Source organism: Poecilia formosa, unplaced genomic scaffold (assembly GCF_000485575.1).
Source record: "Poecilia formosa unplaced genomic scaffold, Poecilia_formosa-5.1.2 Scaffold29, whole genome shotgun sequence".
Lineage (NCBI taxonomy): Eukaryota > Metazoa > Chordata > Actinopteri > Cyprinodontiformes > Poeciliidae > Poecilia > Poecilia formosa.
Genome location: NW_006799968.1, coordinates 346,142 through 362,776, shown reverse-complemented (window position 1 = coordinate 362,776; position 16,635 = coordinate 346,142). Strand labels below are relative to the sequence as shown.

The 16,635-nt window shown below is 40.1% G+C and overlaps 1 protein-coding gene across 1 annotated transcript in view; it reads right to left on the bottom strand.

Moving 5' to 3' along the window:
- znf609b (zinc finger protein 609b) overlaps positions 1-16,179 on the bottom strand; it is a 63,143-nt gene extending 46,964 nt beyond the window's left edge. The window contains exon 1 of the mRNA XM_007548987.2: positions 15,271-16,179. Coding sequence (XP_007549049.1) covers positions 15,271-16,023 — 753 coding nt within the window. The 5' untranslated portion in view covers positions 16,024-16,179. The remainder of the gene's footprint in view (positions 1-15,270) is intronic.
- Positions 16,180-16,635: the final 456 nt, after the last annotated feature.

Genomic DNA, 16,635 nt, shown 5'->3' with positions numbered 1-16,635 from the left:
CCCCAATAGTTTATCTTTTTTGAATATTCGGAAACAAAAACAATACAGAGAAACAAATGAGTCCCTTTGCTGTAAAATAATAATTACATTTACATTCAAGTATAATAAAGACTGCGCTTGTTAAAAGCCCAAATAACTGGAAACAGGTTCAGCTGTTCTAATTTCTCTTGTATGTGGTGAAATAAATCTATCATCTCATAAATGTTTGACATTGGTCCCAAAGGAGGGACGTGTTCTCCCTTTAATTTCTATCAGGAGAATAATCCCCTTTTGAAACCCTTTTTAGGGTGAATTAGAAAGGCCCAGTATTCAAAGAGATGAGTGCAGAGAAGGGGGCGGGAATAATCACAAGGGCCTGGCTGTCTGTGTGGATTAGAATGGGAAGAGAAAATCCTTTCATCTCAGATCTGTACTTCCAAGCTTGGGAGCATGCTTGCACAAACCTCTAATGCACACTCCTCATAAAAGAAACCCAAAGACCTCTATATTGTCTTATTCTGTTTTAACATCCAAGAGGCAGTTATTTAAATTTAAACAGATGGAATTCAATTACACTCCAAATGAGTCTGACAGTCGCAGGATTAGAGAGGCGTTTATTTAAAAAAAAAAAAGAAAAAAAAAAGGAAAGTGTCGTTCTCTGGGGCTGACCTTTCAGTTTGACAACACAAAGCCCAGGAGGCCACCCTCATGTTCTTACTTTCCTCCATCGTTTCTCATGCTGAAATGTTGACGGCTGCACTATTTTAGTCAGACAGCTTGTTGACAGAACCTCCTTAGCCAGAGAGCAACAACTAACGTCTCAGCATAACACCATCTGACAGATAAGAAAATGGATTAACCATTATGCGTGTTTGCTCACTTGTCTAACTTTGTGAGTGTGAAAACAACTGTGCATGCGCGCAACAGGAACTGGCACTTAAAAAAAAATAAGACTACTTTAAAGTTGTTCTTGCACTAAAAGGAGAAAAAGCCTAGTTGTTAGCAAACTACTAAATACATAGTTTAGAGCATTTGATAACATCTGGACCGGAAATTAAAAAACAACAAAAAAAATACACTCTGGTTATTTCCGCATGACTAGAAATTTGCCCGATAGGATCTAGAACGAAACTACATTTCCAGATTTCAGAACTGGAACAATCAAAACATAATCGCATTGAAGTTCGTTTTCAAAAAAAAAAAAAAAAAAAGGAGTGGTATTTTTAGGGTGAAAGTAGATAAGCAATAAGCACACAGCGGGGGATGATGGCGGACTGAACTGTACAATGAAATCTGTGTAATGTAGCTTACACTTGAAGAAATAGGAGAGAGACGAGCCAAAGCTAACAGAAACACACTTTCTTCATACTCTTACTCAATTCAACTGTGTGCAGCAACAATGACGACGTGCGCCAAGGACATGAAACACAAAGAAGCCTGCAGGTCCAAAACACAAGCAGGAGGAAGAAAAACAACATGAACGCTTGTTTTGGGTGAGGAGACTGCTGGTATCCCCATTTGGACAGAGTATTACTCACAAACTGGAAACTGCCTCAAATAACTCATACAGGTTTCTCTACATTTACTTTGAACTGCACAGAGTGTAAGTGTACACAAAAGTCATAGCTTTGGCATGTACCTTGGCTTTGACGTTACCGTTTGGTACGTCTTCAGCCCCGCTACGGTGAGGTAAGCAAAACAAAGAGACGTACTGTTTTCTTCGTACAACAGGACTTCTAGATAAAAAACTATTTTAATATTCTCTGCAGAATATAAAATAAAATAAACAAAGAAAGTGGACAATTAGAAATATCTCAGCTTGACCAGTTCATGTATTTAGCAGGCCTGTCGCAATAAATCAATCAATCACATGATAAATTAAAACAAACTCAATAATTTGGATTTGCATGATTTATCGTTTTTCTCTTTCTACTAAAGATTGGATGACAAAAGTCTTGATTCTGGTGCTTTGGTCTTAACTGGTCTTTTTTTTTTTTAAGGACAAGTTTGTTTACAGAGACTTCATAATTAATTTTATTTGTTGTTTTGTCAAGTTAATTTGGATGTTTAAAATGTCTTCCAGTTCAAATGTTAAATATTCTTTAAAAATTTAAGCTTATTTATCTTTGAGCATGCGTTCTTGCATCATTATGCCATTAACGTTATATTACTGGAAAATGGTCTCAAAACTACAATATTATCATTTATCGCAATAACTTGTGGGACAATTTATCGTCCAGGTCTATACATAAGAGACAGCATATATATGTTGGTGTAAGAAAATAGAGAAATCAATGAAAAAACTGATCTGTACTTAAAGTCATGGTCAAATCAAGCTACTTATGGAATCTAAGTGTGTCATCAAACTAATTCATAAGAAAACTAAGTAATAAATTGAACTAAAACCAAACTGAAATACATTTAAACTTTATTCAGCAATGAGAGTCGACAACATCACCACAAGAACACAACGAAGGAATCTAATGAAAACAAAGCACAACTACTAGCAATGGTCTTTTGTTAAATATTGACTGCAGTTTCTGTAAAAAAAAAAAAAAAGTCTGTTTTGATGTGTAGTCAGAGCTAAGAGTGGTGGGATTGTGGCGTGATATGCTGCTGTGACACAGACTTCTTTTCTAAGTTCATAATCATAATGATCAGCCATTGTTTACGTCCAGATTTACCATGTCTGGCTTCCTCTGATACAGAATGATGATGCAATGTCTCACATCAATTACATAAAGCTAGATAAAATATGACATGACTGTCAGACTGCAGACATTTTGATACCTATCCAAATTAGGTATCAAAATACCTAATTATGATTAGGTATTTTGATCTGTGCCTGTGTTAGAGGCACAGATCAGATTTTTTGGAGAGTCAAAAAGATCGTAGTTGGGCTGCTGAGACTGTTGTAAAAACGACGGATTTAAGTGTCATCTGGGCAGAAAAAGCAGATTTTTGGTTGCATTTGTCTGCGGTGTGATATATTATTATACTCCACACTTTTTCTCACCTTTTTGCACAGAAAATGGACCCAGGTACCAAACAACTGCACACCAGAAACATGAGTGGGTCCCTAAAGTTGTTTCACTCAACAAATATGCTGCAAACAATCCCTTTAAGGTGCATACAATCTGTTTAGGGGGAGGGCAAGACGCAAGTCTCTATACCACTCTCCTTCAAACAATGCCTTGCTGTGAACTTCCTCTTTGTTCAAGAAAAAAGCGACAAGGATTGTTAGATTACAATGATCTTCTCAGTTTGTTCCTGCTGATGTTCTGTTTTTTTTTTTTGTTTTTTGTTTTGTTTGTTTTGTTTTTAAATCCTGGAACCTCCGGTGTCAAAGTACACGCTTCTTTTCACATGATACCACTGCGGAGACAAAACCTTTGGAAACAAGTGAGAAATCCCCAAACTGTTTTACAACCGTAGCAAGTCGGTGCAAAGTTTGGGCCACCTCTTTTCCGCGTTGGGAGAAAATTCCAGTTGAAGGAAGGGAGGGTGGTGGTGGTAAGGGGTGAGCCACGTCTGCTCCTCCCCACTGTGTGGGTTTTGTTCTGCTAATCAGACCACATGCCTCAAGGATTGAGGAATCCGAGAGCTCTCAGCCAGCTCCTCTCATTCCACACACAGCCGCAGCGGCCTGTGACAAACTATTCAGTGTGTTGTGGGGTTAAAGACTCTATCCATTCATAACACTGCTCACCCGCCTTCCCTCCTCTCCTAATCTCAGGCAGTTCTACCCCTCTGCCCCCTCTTCTTACCCCTCATATGCCCTCTCTCTCTCTCTCTCTCTCTGTGTGTGTCTCTCAGTTTGTCACTACAGCAGTGGATTCTTTATCTCTCTCTACATTCAACACGCTGAGTCTGAATAGGTTTATTATTAGACTACGGTCCAACCACACAGCCACCACAAATTTAAATAGAAAAACAAAAATGTGCGTATATTCACTTAGTCCGGCCCAAAGCCTGGATATTCGCCTTCCTCTTTCCTCTCTTGTTTACTCCCCCCGCCCACCACCTCTCCTGTATTTTGTTGGGGTCCCCCCCCCTCTCTGTTCTCTCCTGCTACTCACGCATCGAGAGGCGAAACAAGGCACGTTGGAAATTTGCAGGCTGACAATGGAAGACAGCTGCTCTGGATGCATAAGTCTTTCATGAGCTGAATTGGTTGTACAAGCCTTAGCTCCCCCTGAACCCCCTCCCCTCATCCCGCACATGCCTCCCTGCTAGTGAGCGGATCCAGACGCAGCACAGCACACCTCCTGGAAAGCTAAGCGGAGAGAAAGACGGGGAGGCAAAGACAAAGCGTGACAGAGGCTTTGTTTGACAGATCTGGGATGGGTTTTTTTTTCCTTCCCCCCCCCTTGCCAAAGTGGACCAAGAGATTTCTGTTTGGATACTGTTGCTTATTTCTGCTCTACACACTTACCTAATGAAGACAAAACTGATGAAAGAGCTGGGTTTTAATTGGACGACGTCACCAATGAAAACAAACTAAAAGTGGGAGTCAAAACACCATCGTCTTTAATTTGCAAAAGCTGCTCTGGCAAAAAGAGAATCAATCTTTCCATTATATCATCTAACGTTGGCAACAGCATAGAAATGCGTAATAAAAAGCATACACCGCATTTACACAGAACATAAATTTAGTATCCACACACACTCGATCGTCAAGAAAATAAATAGCTGAATCTGATTGCAAGTGATAAATAGTGTTGAAAAAGAAAAAAAAAATAATTATTAAAGTACCTTCTTATTTTCCAAAATAGGAGCAGTCGCGAGAGCACACAAAGTTTCCTCAATTAGCAAGTAAAAAAAATAATAAGTTCTGCAGTATTAAATAGGGAAGCTGAAACACATAGGCACAATGCTACTTGACATGCTATTGACTGGAATTGGCAAAGCAGCCAATCCAAGAGCCCCTTTTTTCCCCCTCATTGGCGCAGATCGTCTCCCCAAGAGTGGACATTTAGTTTAGCATCAAAAAGAAGACGAAGCCAACTTGACAACCATTACTGAATATATTTTCTGCCTGCTTGCAAATTGCTTATACTGTACCTAAACTGCTGCCTCGCCATAAGGTTTCTACAATGCTTTCTATCATGCAGGGCCAATCCAACAGGGCAACTCAAGAACTATTTCCTATTTCACTTTTAAAAAGTCTTGAACATAGACACACAAAGCATATAGATAAATATACTATTACTATTGTAAGAGTAATTCCAAAACTTCAACAGAAAAGGTACTGACCGTAGCTAAATTTGTTTTTTTCTAAAATAAACTTCACTGATGAGAAATTTGCTATATGGAATTTTAATACGGAAAGATGTCGTACCACGCCCATACAAGGACCTAGGAACATTGAAAATGTAATCTTTTTCCAACACATTCCTGACAATGTCAGAAGTTTCAAATGCTGCGCTGCAAAAACCTCAGCGTTTTCTAAATCCCAAACTAATGGTGTTACAAAGAGGTTTTACCAAAATTACAAGAGACATGATGGGCAGTTTTAAGCTCTTAAACACTACACCTCTTTTTGAGAGTTTTGCTCACAAAATGACGTGCCCAAAATGAACTCAAGGTATTGAATGAGAGCAAATGAATACGGCACAGATTAAACCAATCTGCCTAAATAATTCTGAATTTTCTTTTGAAAGCATGAAGTTGCGATCCAAAATATTTAACAGTAAAAAAAAAACAAAAAACACAGAATCTGACTACCACCTGTACTGAAAAATTAAATAAGTCAAGCATAGACATTTTAGACAAGTACTGGTTGATAAAAGTTTCAGCTCGTTATTTGAAATTATAGTTATTCCATTTATTAACAATTAATTTTGGGGTTTCCTTAGAAAACATAAAAATGAACTAATATTTGTCTCCAAATGGCAAAAAATTAATTTAAATTAGAACAAAACTATACAACAGCGAAAATGTAAGTAATTTGCACCAAGCTGTCAAAGAAAGTTATGAACACAGACAAAAAACTTGTGTAGGTTTCTTCAAAATGTGGTTCCTCAATCATCATCATCATCATCATCATCATCATCAGTGTAAAATCAACTCAAAGAAAAGGGATATAAGATAATAGATGCAGTAAAAATATATTTACTCAATTCAGGAAACAAAGACAAAAGCAGTGAAAAACAAACAACATAACTTGGTAAACAATGTTGTGTTAATATTCAAAACAGGTTGAAAAAGTTTGAGCATAAATTATATTTACTGAATGAAAACTAATGGGATAGATATATCCAGACAAATACAAAATCGATAACAAGGGCTGTGCAGATTTAAAGACCTTTCTAATAGTGGAATTTTATAATAAGGATAACTAGCAGCCTTACCTGGAAACAATATTATTTCTTGTACAAATTAATGATCAAACACAGTCAACATAAACATTTATTTTGGAGATATTTAAGGTGTTTTTACAAGTCCGTTTTGAGGAATAGCCATAAACAAACCCCAACTCAAGCCACCTGGTTGTTTGCAACAATCTGTGACTACATAAGAGAACCTGGCCTTGTGGAACCAGTCACCACTAGTTATAATGTAACACTGCCCCCACTTTACACCCACTCACAAACTCTACTCTGCTAACATTTTGTATCAGCTATTAAACAACAGAAAGAGGCATGCGGAATGTGCATAGCTCCGAGCCTAAAAGTGTTTTATAAAAGTGCATTTAAGTGGCTCACTAAATGGAAAAACTGAGTACCACCTCTCTTGCCTCATGGATAAACAGCCGTGAACTTCAGGGAAATTACTACTTGGCAACTCATTAGCACTTCTTTTTAGCGTGGAACAATGAAAGCAAAATATTAGTGAAAGACTGCATCGACACAACAAGAGCTGGAGTTTTCCTCTGCTTGAGCGTGCAGATTTTCACTAAATCATCAGCTACTGCACATTAGCAATGCTGAGTTATGAGTTTACAGACAGCTTGGGTAGGTTAGGACTGGATCTGTGAATGTCTGATGATTAAATATCTAATTTGAACATCAGTGCAGACCACAGTGTGTCATTAGACCTCTCCACTGAACATCACAAAGGAGGGGAATGTGGTTTTAAATTGGCCCAAAAACTCTTGAGTGCAGGTCAGGCCTGAGCGAGCAGTGAGTAAAAGGAAATCTGAAAACAGCAAAAAAGGTTGTTGGAAAGCTGCCAGTGAAGCTCTTGTTGCAGAATGTGATCTATAAACTACTTGGAGTCTAACTTTTTCCAACCGCAGCGCGTTCAAAGTTTCATGATTCCAGGCTGCCCTTGCGGTTAAATTTGTTTAGCAAGAAAAGTGATAACCAACCCCAAAATCCTTCAACTGAACACACCAGGCTAAACAATCTGGCAATAAAAGTAACTCCAGCTGGCTCTGAATGACCACTGGAAAGATGTGGTTGGGCTATCAAATATTCCTAAATAAAATGAATCATTTCCTGAGCAACTGAACTATAAACACAAACTGACAACCGTATCCGTCTTCCAACTCGCTGTGTCAATCTGTTTTTTTGTGTGGCTGAATAGCTACAGATAATTATGAGTTATTCTCTAAACACACCTGTGATTAATGTTGATGATGGGTCTCCGTGGCAAAGCAAAACTCTGCAATTTGCAAAATTAATATTGTGTTTAAAAAAAAAAATGGTTGCATGAGAGCTTCTTTTTCAAATACACTATAGAGACTCTTCTTACTGACAGAAATAGGATAATAAAATGAGTATTTATGATGGCATAATAAATCCTAAGTATTCCACAACAAATGTGGACATTCTGACCTTTAAATCCAAGGACTGAGGCAAAATCCGCAACACATAATTGCAACCCAACAAGCTAGGTAGCAATTTTACATAACCATAGGAGGCAAATATTTTGAATCGAAGCTGCATAATCAGCAGGAAAATCGTAAATCTGACACATGCTGGTGTAACAGAGCTATCTCTGACGAAAAAATAAGGGTAGGACCTCAGCACCTGTTAGTAGCCTCAGTAGAACAACATACGTTCTGCTACTGATTTGTGGCATTTAAAGGAAAATTCACATTCGTGTATCCCATCAGACTGTATAAGCCATTTTGATTTACGCAGATTCTAGCAGGCAGTTTTGATTTGCACTGGCATGTCTGGGAGGGAAGGGGCACGGTGAACCTTGAAGATGTGTGGAATGTGTGGTATGCTCCGTTCTGTGCTGCCAAAAGGAGCAGTCCTAGGAATAACACACAAAGACTCAGCCATTATTAAATCATATTACCGCAATTATCGCCTACACCTTCACTCTAAAGTCAACCTCACTTTGTGGAAATAGTTTAACAACTGACATGCAAGTGAAAAAATAAATCAAGAAGCAATTTGTTAAATCTAAATGAGATGGGGGGTGGGGGGGAAGTCTTATATAAACCAGGACCATCAATGTCCGTTATAAAAGTCATTGTTTTTGTTTTTTTCCTTTCTTATTATTCTTCACATCTAATTTTGTTTTGCCTACAAGCCCGAAGCAATTCACATCACTGTGAAGGCGACTAATGGTAGTTGTGGAAAAATGATTAGTGTCAAACATTTTTCACATGCAGCAGCGAGCAGCTCCCTGAAGGCAAATTCTTCCAACAGGCAACAATGCAGAAATTACAGCAGCATTGAGGCAGAGCAGAGACAACTTGGTACAAAACTACATATCATCAACCGGTCTGTGACCTCAAATGCCTGTTATACCAGCATGCTGTGATCCAAACGGTCTCAAATAAATGACTCATTTTTAACGTACAGTACATTTTTAACGTACTGTGGTTAAAAATGGCAAAATGTTCAATCACAGCGATGTGGAGGAGCAGATGAAATGGGTCTCCTGTTATTGATCATCTTTAGGCGTGGTGCTTGAAAAGAACGATTTCATCTATTTGTGTGAACTGGTCCTAAAGGGTGAGTTCATATTGCACCACTTAAACATAAAACAGGTTCAAAGCAATGGCTTGTTTTCTAATCCACGTGCCAGAAACCAACTTATTATCAAATAATGGTTAGCTGAACTCTATTAGACCTCTATTGCTAATTGATCAACTTTGGCAGAAGATGATCCAACTCCATGATGGACATTCACTGGTTGGAGCAAGAAGATATTGGGTTCATATGCCGGTTTGGGCTTTTCTGTTTAAAGTTTGCCACCCCAACAGACCAAGCATTGTGTCTTTATTTTAAGTACAAGTTTTTATACACCAGTAACAGCGACAGTACAAACTGATTAAGCTACGTTTGTAGTCGAAGCGTTGAGCTGGATGCAAGTTGGTGCGAACCAAATGCGCCGGTACCTGCACCTGGCTGCTGGTTTCACACGGTATTATTTCGAAATCACTTCTGAATTTTTGTCTTCATTGCAAAATTAATCCAATCTTGTAGATTTCTCCCTCATGTTGTATCAAGACATGCTAAGATTTTAAAAAGGTGACATTGGAATACAGAGGTGGTATTCGCGGGGTTAGGGATCACAGCTGCCCGTGAATGGCTTAATTCCACTCATACTTGAGACTCCCCTCTAAAAACTACTATACCTGCTTATTTCAGTAACTCAAACACCAAAATAATCCTCTATTTGAATTAGTACGCACAATGGAAACTGTTCTAGCAGTACAGCATAAGGTAACATCCACAGCATTTAGTGTTTCTGTTCTTGGAGGTTCAGCCAATCAGCAGCAAGAAAAATAAATAGTGCTCCTGGATTGGCTGCCTTGCAAACACCAGCCAATAGCGTGTGAAATGCCCTTGCATCAAGGTATTTATAGGGATGCTTTACAAAAAAAATCTGCAAATAGGTGAATTTTCCAACAAGACGAAGACTAATTTGGCTGCTTGGGAACATTTCTGGCTTCACTATCAATCACCAAGAAGTTTTCAAACTATAGTTGGGTAGCTACAGACAGCAGACTGGTTATTATAGCCGATAGTCCCAGAAATTAACCAGTTCACATTAGCCTGTGAAACTTGTGCAGCTCATTTAAAAAATGATCTCCGAGACCTTTTGTACAGTAATCACTCAGAAAGCTCTTAGCAGATTAGTAAATTTTTGCTAAAACTTTATGCCAATGATGATAAATATTATGCTTATTGCCATATTTTATAGCAGTAGAAAAAAAAGATTCAATTTCTGTTAAAAACAGTTTCTATTTTACAATCCTGACATTTTTGATGAATACATTACAAATCAGGTCTTCAAGACTCCGCATATATAAATTTTTTAAAGACATTCGGAGGCTTTAAAGGACATTTAAATACTCGGTTTAATGGGCTACGAGGTATAACGTAGCATGCGCTGCTTCACAAGTACACAAAGGTGTGCCAAAAGCCACAGTGTGAACTGAGCTAGCTGTAGTTTGCACCACCACCCCCATTACAAGTCAGCCTTTCTTCTGTTTCATAGCTTTTACAATCCTTGGCACTACTTAAAAGAATGAGCTGTAGCACAACAGCAACAGTCTGTCAGGCACAGGCAGCAAAGAGAAAGAGCTCAAGCTAGCTCTCATGAGATCCCTCCACCCCCAGCGCTGGACAGCAGCAGCAATGCAGAGCTCTTTCCTTTCTACCCCCCCTCCCCCTACTCCCTGCTTGAAAGTAACACTGCCAATGTAATTTTCCGTGAGAGCTGCTCCATTTATCAAGGCCAGTGGCACATCGAGGAAGCTGACAATGCCTCACTCCTCTAGATTTGTATAATGAGAGGTGGGAGAGTGAGACGCACTCACAAGGTGGTTAGCACTTGTACGAAGGAAGCAGAGATGATTTATTCAGCATCTGAGAGCCAAAGCTTTGGGGAGTATTAACTTGGGACACAGAAAATGTAGCCATGGCTATTACACTGGCACCATGGAGAACAAGATTGCTAAAGAGACATGTACTGATTAGCAGATGGATTACACAACTCCGGTTCCTTCAAATGAACCCATTTTGAAACTGTTTTCCAACCCCCTAATCCTCCTTTATTTCAACTGATCGCACTTTGCACAACACACAGCAAGAATGTATTACACAGCTGAGCTGAACTCAAACTTCCCCGCCAAAGAAAGATTGAACGTGAAACGAGCCATTAAGTTTGACACAGTGATCCAACTGCAAGCAGTAATCATTTTTCTGTGTCATTTCTAATTCCCATGAATGCCAGTTTCACAGTTAACTGCAGGATGCAAAAAAAAGCAAAAAAAATCAAAAACATAAAAGAAAACTGAATGCTCCGTAAGGTGGATGTACGATAATCAACAACATCTACACAGTTGCAAAATGGTTCTCTATGCAGTAACATCTTCATTACCTGCTGACAGGGAAACCTGAAACCGTTTTTGAAAGGTAAATAGGTTTCCTAAAAAGGAATTACAAGTTGGTTTTAGTTCAAGGGCTGTAATGTCATTGTGGTTTAAATTTTTGTTCCCCTTCATGCACCACAATCAGAAAGAAAGTTGATCCCATAAAAGAATAGTTATTTGACTTACAGAAGGTCTACTTTCTTCAGAGGCATTGGGAGAACAACTTTCAACATAATGGAATGAATTCTGATCACCAGTGTTGATTTAGGGGCTTCTCAAGTGTTTTCCTTATAGGTCATGATTTCAGAATAAAACTGCTAAATCAAACCACCTCTGATAAGAGCCGGCTCATTTTGAGCTGGCCAGGTTATGTGGTGAGTGGCGACAGTTCATATCCACCAACAGTGATAGCTTACTTTATATCTACTTGCCAGCTCAAAGGGACAAATATTCTAACTTTGCTTTAAGTTTTTGTTAATAAAAAAACAAAACAAGCAAACTATACATTGAGTTACCTTCAAGTTTGTCCTTTGACTCGGACGTCTACATGTTTTTGTTTTTATAGCATTCGAAGATTTCCGATCAGTGAATGATTGGTTGAAGTCATTCCAGCAATGTTTAGGTTCCTGTTCCATGTCACAAGGTAGTCACATTCCTGTAACTTTAATGAGCTTAAGAGGCGATGCTGGACTGAAGACCAAGGGTGACATAAGTGATATATATATATAAAATCAGAAGCATCAGCAGTCCACGGTGTGAAGTGAGAGGGCATGTACCTCTTGATTTTACGGAGTCCGTCGGATCTGAGAAATGTGCTGCTCAGTGAAATCTGACGCTGATAACATGCTAAGGATGCTCCACAACAACTGGGCTTGTATTTAAAGCACTGAATGGATTTGAAAAGGCAGCATGAGGATCACAACAAGTTCCTTGGGGGCCAGGGGGATCCCCCACACATCTCATCCACTGCTCAGATGAATGCCGAGTGTTGAAAGCCACACCTCTTTGATTCTGTAATCTCAACAGGACGCCATGAAAGCACACATAGTCCGATCTGGATGAATGGACAAAGTTATCCACAGTGTGGGCTAGTGCCTCTTTGTTTATCAAGGAACGATGATCTATAACGAACTTTACTTATATATTAGTGGTTAGATCTGCTTGATGTAGTCTCTAAACAACACATATGCTTAATGATACTCATGAAGCAGCACGATGTATCAGGTAACAATGGTCATCGCAGTATCAGAGTGAGGAACAGCACGATCACAAAGAAATGCTCGTATGCAATATTTACTAGGCTGGACTATTAGATTTCAGGTTTCATGCATTTATTCTCTAGATGTCAGTAATACATATCGCCAGTTGGATGGAGTTTCACTCTTCTAGGCCACACTTGATGAATATTTTAGTGACGGACATGCTATAGCTATAGTATTTGCTGAAGGTACAGCCCATGCTTCAGCAACACGAGTCATCGACTAATGCCCAAGTTCACAACGAGATTTTAATCCAAATTTTTCTCACGGTTTCCCCTTTCTGACAATTATGTCAATTACTGGGATGAAACTTAAGATAACCTTAAGAGGTATTGCTGCCATGTGTGGTGTGTGAAGATTGATCTAGTCCATTCGGAAGAATGTCGGGGACCACTCCGATCTAAAATTGGGAATACTCAACATGTTGAATTGACTTGCCTCAATGCCGCAGAATGTTTGGTGTTCCTTGAGGAGAAAATGCATTTAGTCAATGACTGGCTAAACGGATGCGACATTTAGCCAAAGGGGAATTTAAAATACACCAAAGACATGGCGAACCAGAAAATTTGGTTAACATTGGAGACATAATTGTAGTGTTTTTTTCTCCGCTATACTCCAGAAACTATTGATTTTTCCTAGTCTGCCATGTTTGTCTGCTCTTAATTCATGTTTGGTGAGATTTTAGGAGAATTTCCTTTTGACATTTGAATGTTGGTGAGTTTGTGTGTGGTGCATTGCTCATGTCATGTGGTTGAACACCACACACTGTCCAGCCAAACCTGTTATGGCTAAGAGATTTTATTGCCATGTGTGGTCTCTCGGGTTTTGAAAATCTTGCCGGGTAAACTAGTCATGAAGTGGATCAATTTACGAGAGGGAACTGTGCTGCTCCCAGAGAATGTGTACAAATCTGATTATACACGAGAATACTTTTCACAAGTGATGTTTTGCCTCATAAAAACAGGCTCCAAACACTATGACAAGAAAGTGGTAAAGGATCCAAATTGTATTTGAAAATACACAAGGAGAAGCACATTTAAGAAGACCTTTTGCTTCAAATACTCATTCTCATAATGATAAAACTAATGAATTGAAGGTGAAAATATTGACTTTGTTCAAACTTGTAAGGCAAAGTTTATTTAAATGTAAAATATGATCAAACCATCAACCTAAATGCATTCTTCTGGCTGTACTTGACCTTGCTTTTCCTCTTATGGAACAAAAAGTTCCTCTATGCAGAAGCACATATCAAAGAAAAACAAACTGCCCAACAAGAATTAAATGCTCTTTTTGTGCATTTTCCTTCAACTGGGCTTACCTGACTATATAAAAGCCTCTTCAAGTCAATATTGATTAACGTTGCTTTTGAATCGCACCTCACCACCTTCTTGTTTTCCAGGATACATTTCAACAGCCTGCAGCTACAAAGCAGTTCTGACCTCTGTCTTTTATTCACTGCTGCCTGTTGTTCTTGTTGGTTCTCCCCAAAAAAAAGGTCCTTTAATTCTAAATACACTATGATTACAAAGACTTTCCTAAAATTCCTTTCATAGCTGTCCAGCCACAGGAGGCTCTACAGCTTGTGTTCATGACTGGGTGTCCTGGATTTAAGGAATCAAACAGGCTTCCTTGTCGCCCATCCCCCACGCCACTTTCAGAGCACCAGGAAAACAGAGGAAGGCGTGCGAGCACCAGCTCCCCCTCCACACACGCTGCTCCACCAGGCATTGCCGGGGCTTGTGGGATTAAGAATGGAACACGATGACAGACAAAAACAGTCCTCTGCACCTCCCCGCTCTGCTGTCTTTTATACCGCAAGAGCATGAAAAGGCTGCTATGAAGCATACAAAAGACACAGTGATAGATCCGCTCTGAGTGAACAAGATAAGTGTGGGTGAATAGCTACACAGATCTTTATATTATTCTTGTATGACAATGTCAGCGTCGAAATTGTTCAACAACAAAAAGAAAAAATGGAACACGCTTCAACGTTTGCTTGACTTCGCAGGCGAAATGCTTTGTACCGCCCAAGGCTGACAGTGTCGATTGTCTTGCGGTCCGCAATTAATTCTTCACTGGCTAATGTGAAGAACTTTAGTTAACTGTTACTTAACAGGCCTCGAGAAGTGTTTCAAATGGGAAATAAACTGTCCAATCCTTTAAGATAAATAAAGCCTTTGCAGTCAAGTCAGGAAAAAGAACATCTCCACTGTGTGGACCATTTCCTGTGGCGGGTCACGGCATCCCATTCGTCAAGGGTGCTCTCATTCATAGGACGGTAATAAAAGAGAAAACAGCAGTGGGCCTCTTTGCATGCATCACATGTCAGATTGCTTTAGGGAATGCAGTGCATCTCCATGCCCGCTGAAAGCAACAGGCTGTCAAAGCGCAATGTCAAGAAGCCCAAAGCGCTGGTTCAGATTGCATTAAATTGATATCGATGAAAGACAGTTTTGTTTTAAAGAGCTACATCTACGGCTTCTAAAACTCACTAGAGAAAACAGAAAAAACGTGGTATTCTAAACACGCCAATCATTTTACATTTTCATTTTACGTTTTTTTTTTTTTTTTTTTCCCCTTTGGTTAAAATGCCAATGCTTTGATCTAAAGAAGAAACACACTATGAGTACATCCCCAATTCAAGAAGGAATTAATGTCAAATGCAATTTGAACGTGATCCGTCAAAGCAAAAGGTGATGATAGAGATTCAACAAACATCACAACGGAGTAAAATGAACAACCTACCTTCTCGTTTTTAATCTTCTTTAACGTCTTGCAATCGCTGTTAACATTTTCCACCTCATCTGGTTCAGTTTTGGAGGTCAAAGCTGGTACTATCCCAACAGATTCAAGTGCAATATTCCCCATTTGATTAGCATCTGCCAAGTCTGGTGATTGTGTGTTCTCAAAGGACGCATTACGACTATTTCCCAAAGCAACTTGGGCCTGAGATACGTCCTTCTCAGAGACGCCAATTGCCACGACTGGGGCACCATCTGTTTTGTCTTTCTTATTTTTCCCGCCAGCTCCTTCCTTGTCTTTTTTACCACCGAGAACACCTCGGGAGGCCTTGCCCCCTTTTTCCATGTTCTTCCCGGAGGTGGAATTGTTGCCGGCAGCGACCGCGCTCGCTGCTGCACCTGTTGGTTCCCCTTGAGTCCGTCCGGTGGGCTCCTTTTTCCCCCCATCCGCGGAAGTTTTGCTGCTATTGTCTTTAGAGTTCTTGCTGCGCTTGTATTTGGATTTGCTCTCCTTGCCTTGAGCGCCAGAGACCGGGCTGACGAATCGTATGTTGTCGGGCAACGCTGCCACTGCGCTGGGTGGTGCCGCCATGCTGTCCTTGGTGCCAGACATCTCAAGTTTGTCCTTCTCTAAGTCCGCGTCGAGGTCGATGATCAGATTTCCAACACCGATATCCCACTCATCCCCGCTGTCGTAAGTGTCCACCGCATTCGAGTCCACACCTTTCCCGCCTGCAGTGCCACCACTTAGGGACATTTTAGTGCCAACGGCCCAGGAATGCCTCGGTGAGGTCCGACACCCTCTCGGACGGTTGGGAGTCAGGGGCAAGGGTCAGAGAATCTTCACGTTCTACTCCTTCCTGTCCCATTTAACCACATTGTGCCCTAGAAAGAAAGCAAGAAAGAAAAAGGCACAAATTAATCCAACAATTCAGACACAGAGCAGCGACAGCATCTCAGAACACAGCAGCTCATTGTAAAACAAACGTTTGATCGCGAGCCAGTAATTCTTGGATGATCACTGTGCAAACCACCACGGTAATACCCACTGGTAACAGCTCTGCTGCGAAACCCGCTCTCCATAATCACTTCCCACGGTCGTCATGGAAACCGTGGGAAATCTAGCCTAAATCCTGCTTTGACAGCCAAGGTGGCCCCCGCTGTTCTGAATGACTGACTTTCTTTTCACAAAGCGCCGAAGATAGTGTCACTGCTGATAAATAAGAAGTAGCTGGCCGATCGCACAGCCCACATGCTTTATAGAGCCTTGCCTTCTCAACTCTAGAGCACAACAGTCATGTGGTGTCAGAGGGGCTTAAAAGCGTGTGATTCAGGAGAAAAAGCAGGTTGTTGCATTTGCTTACAGAGC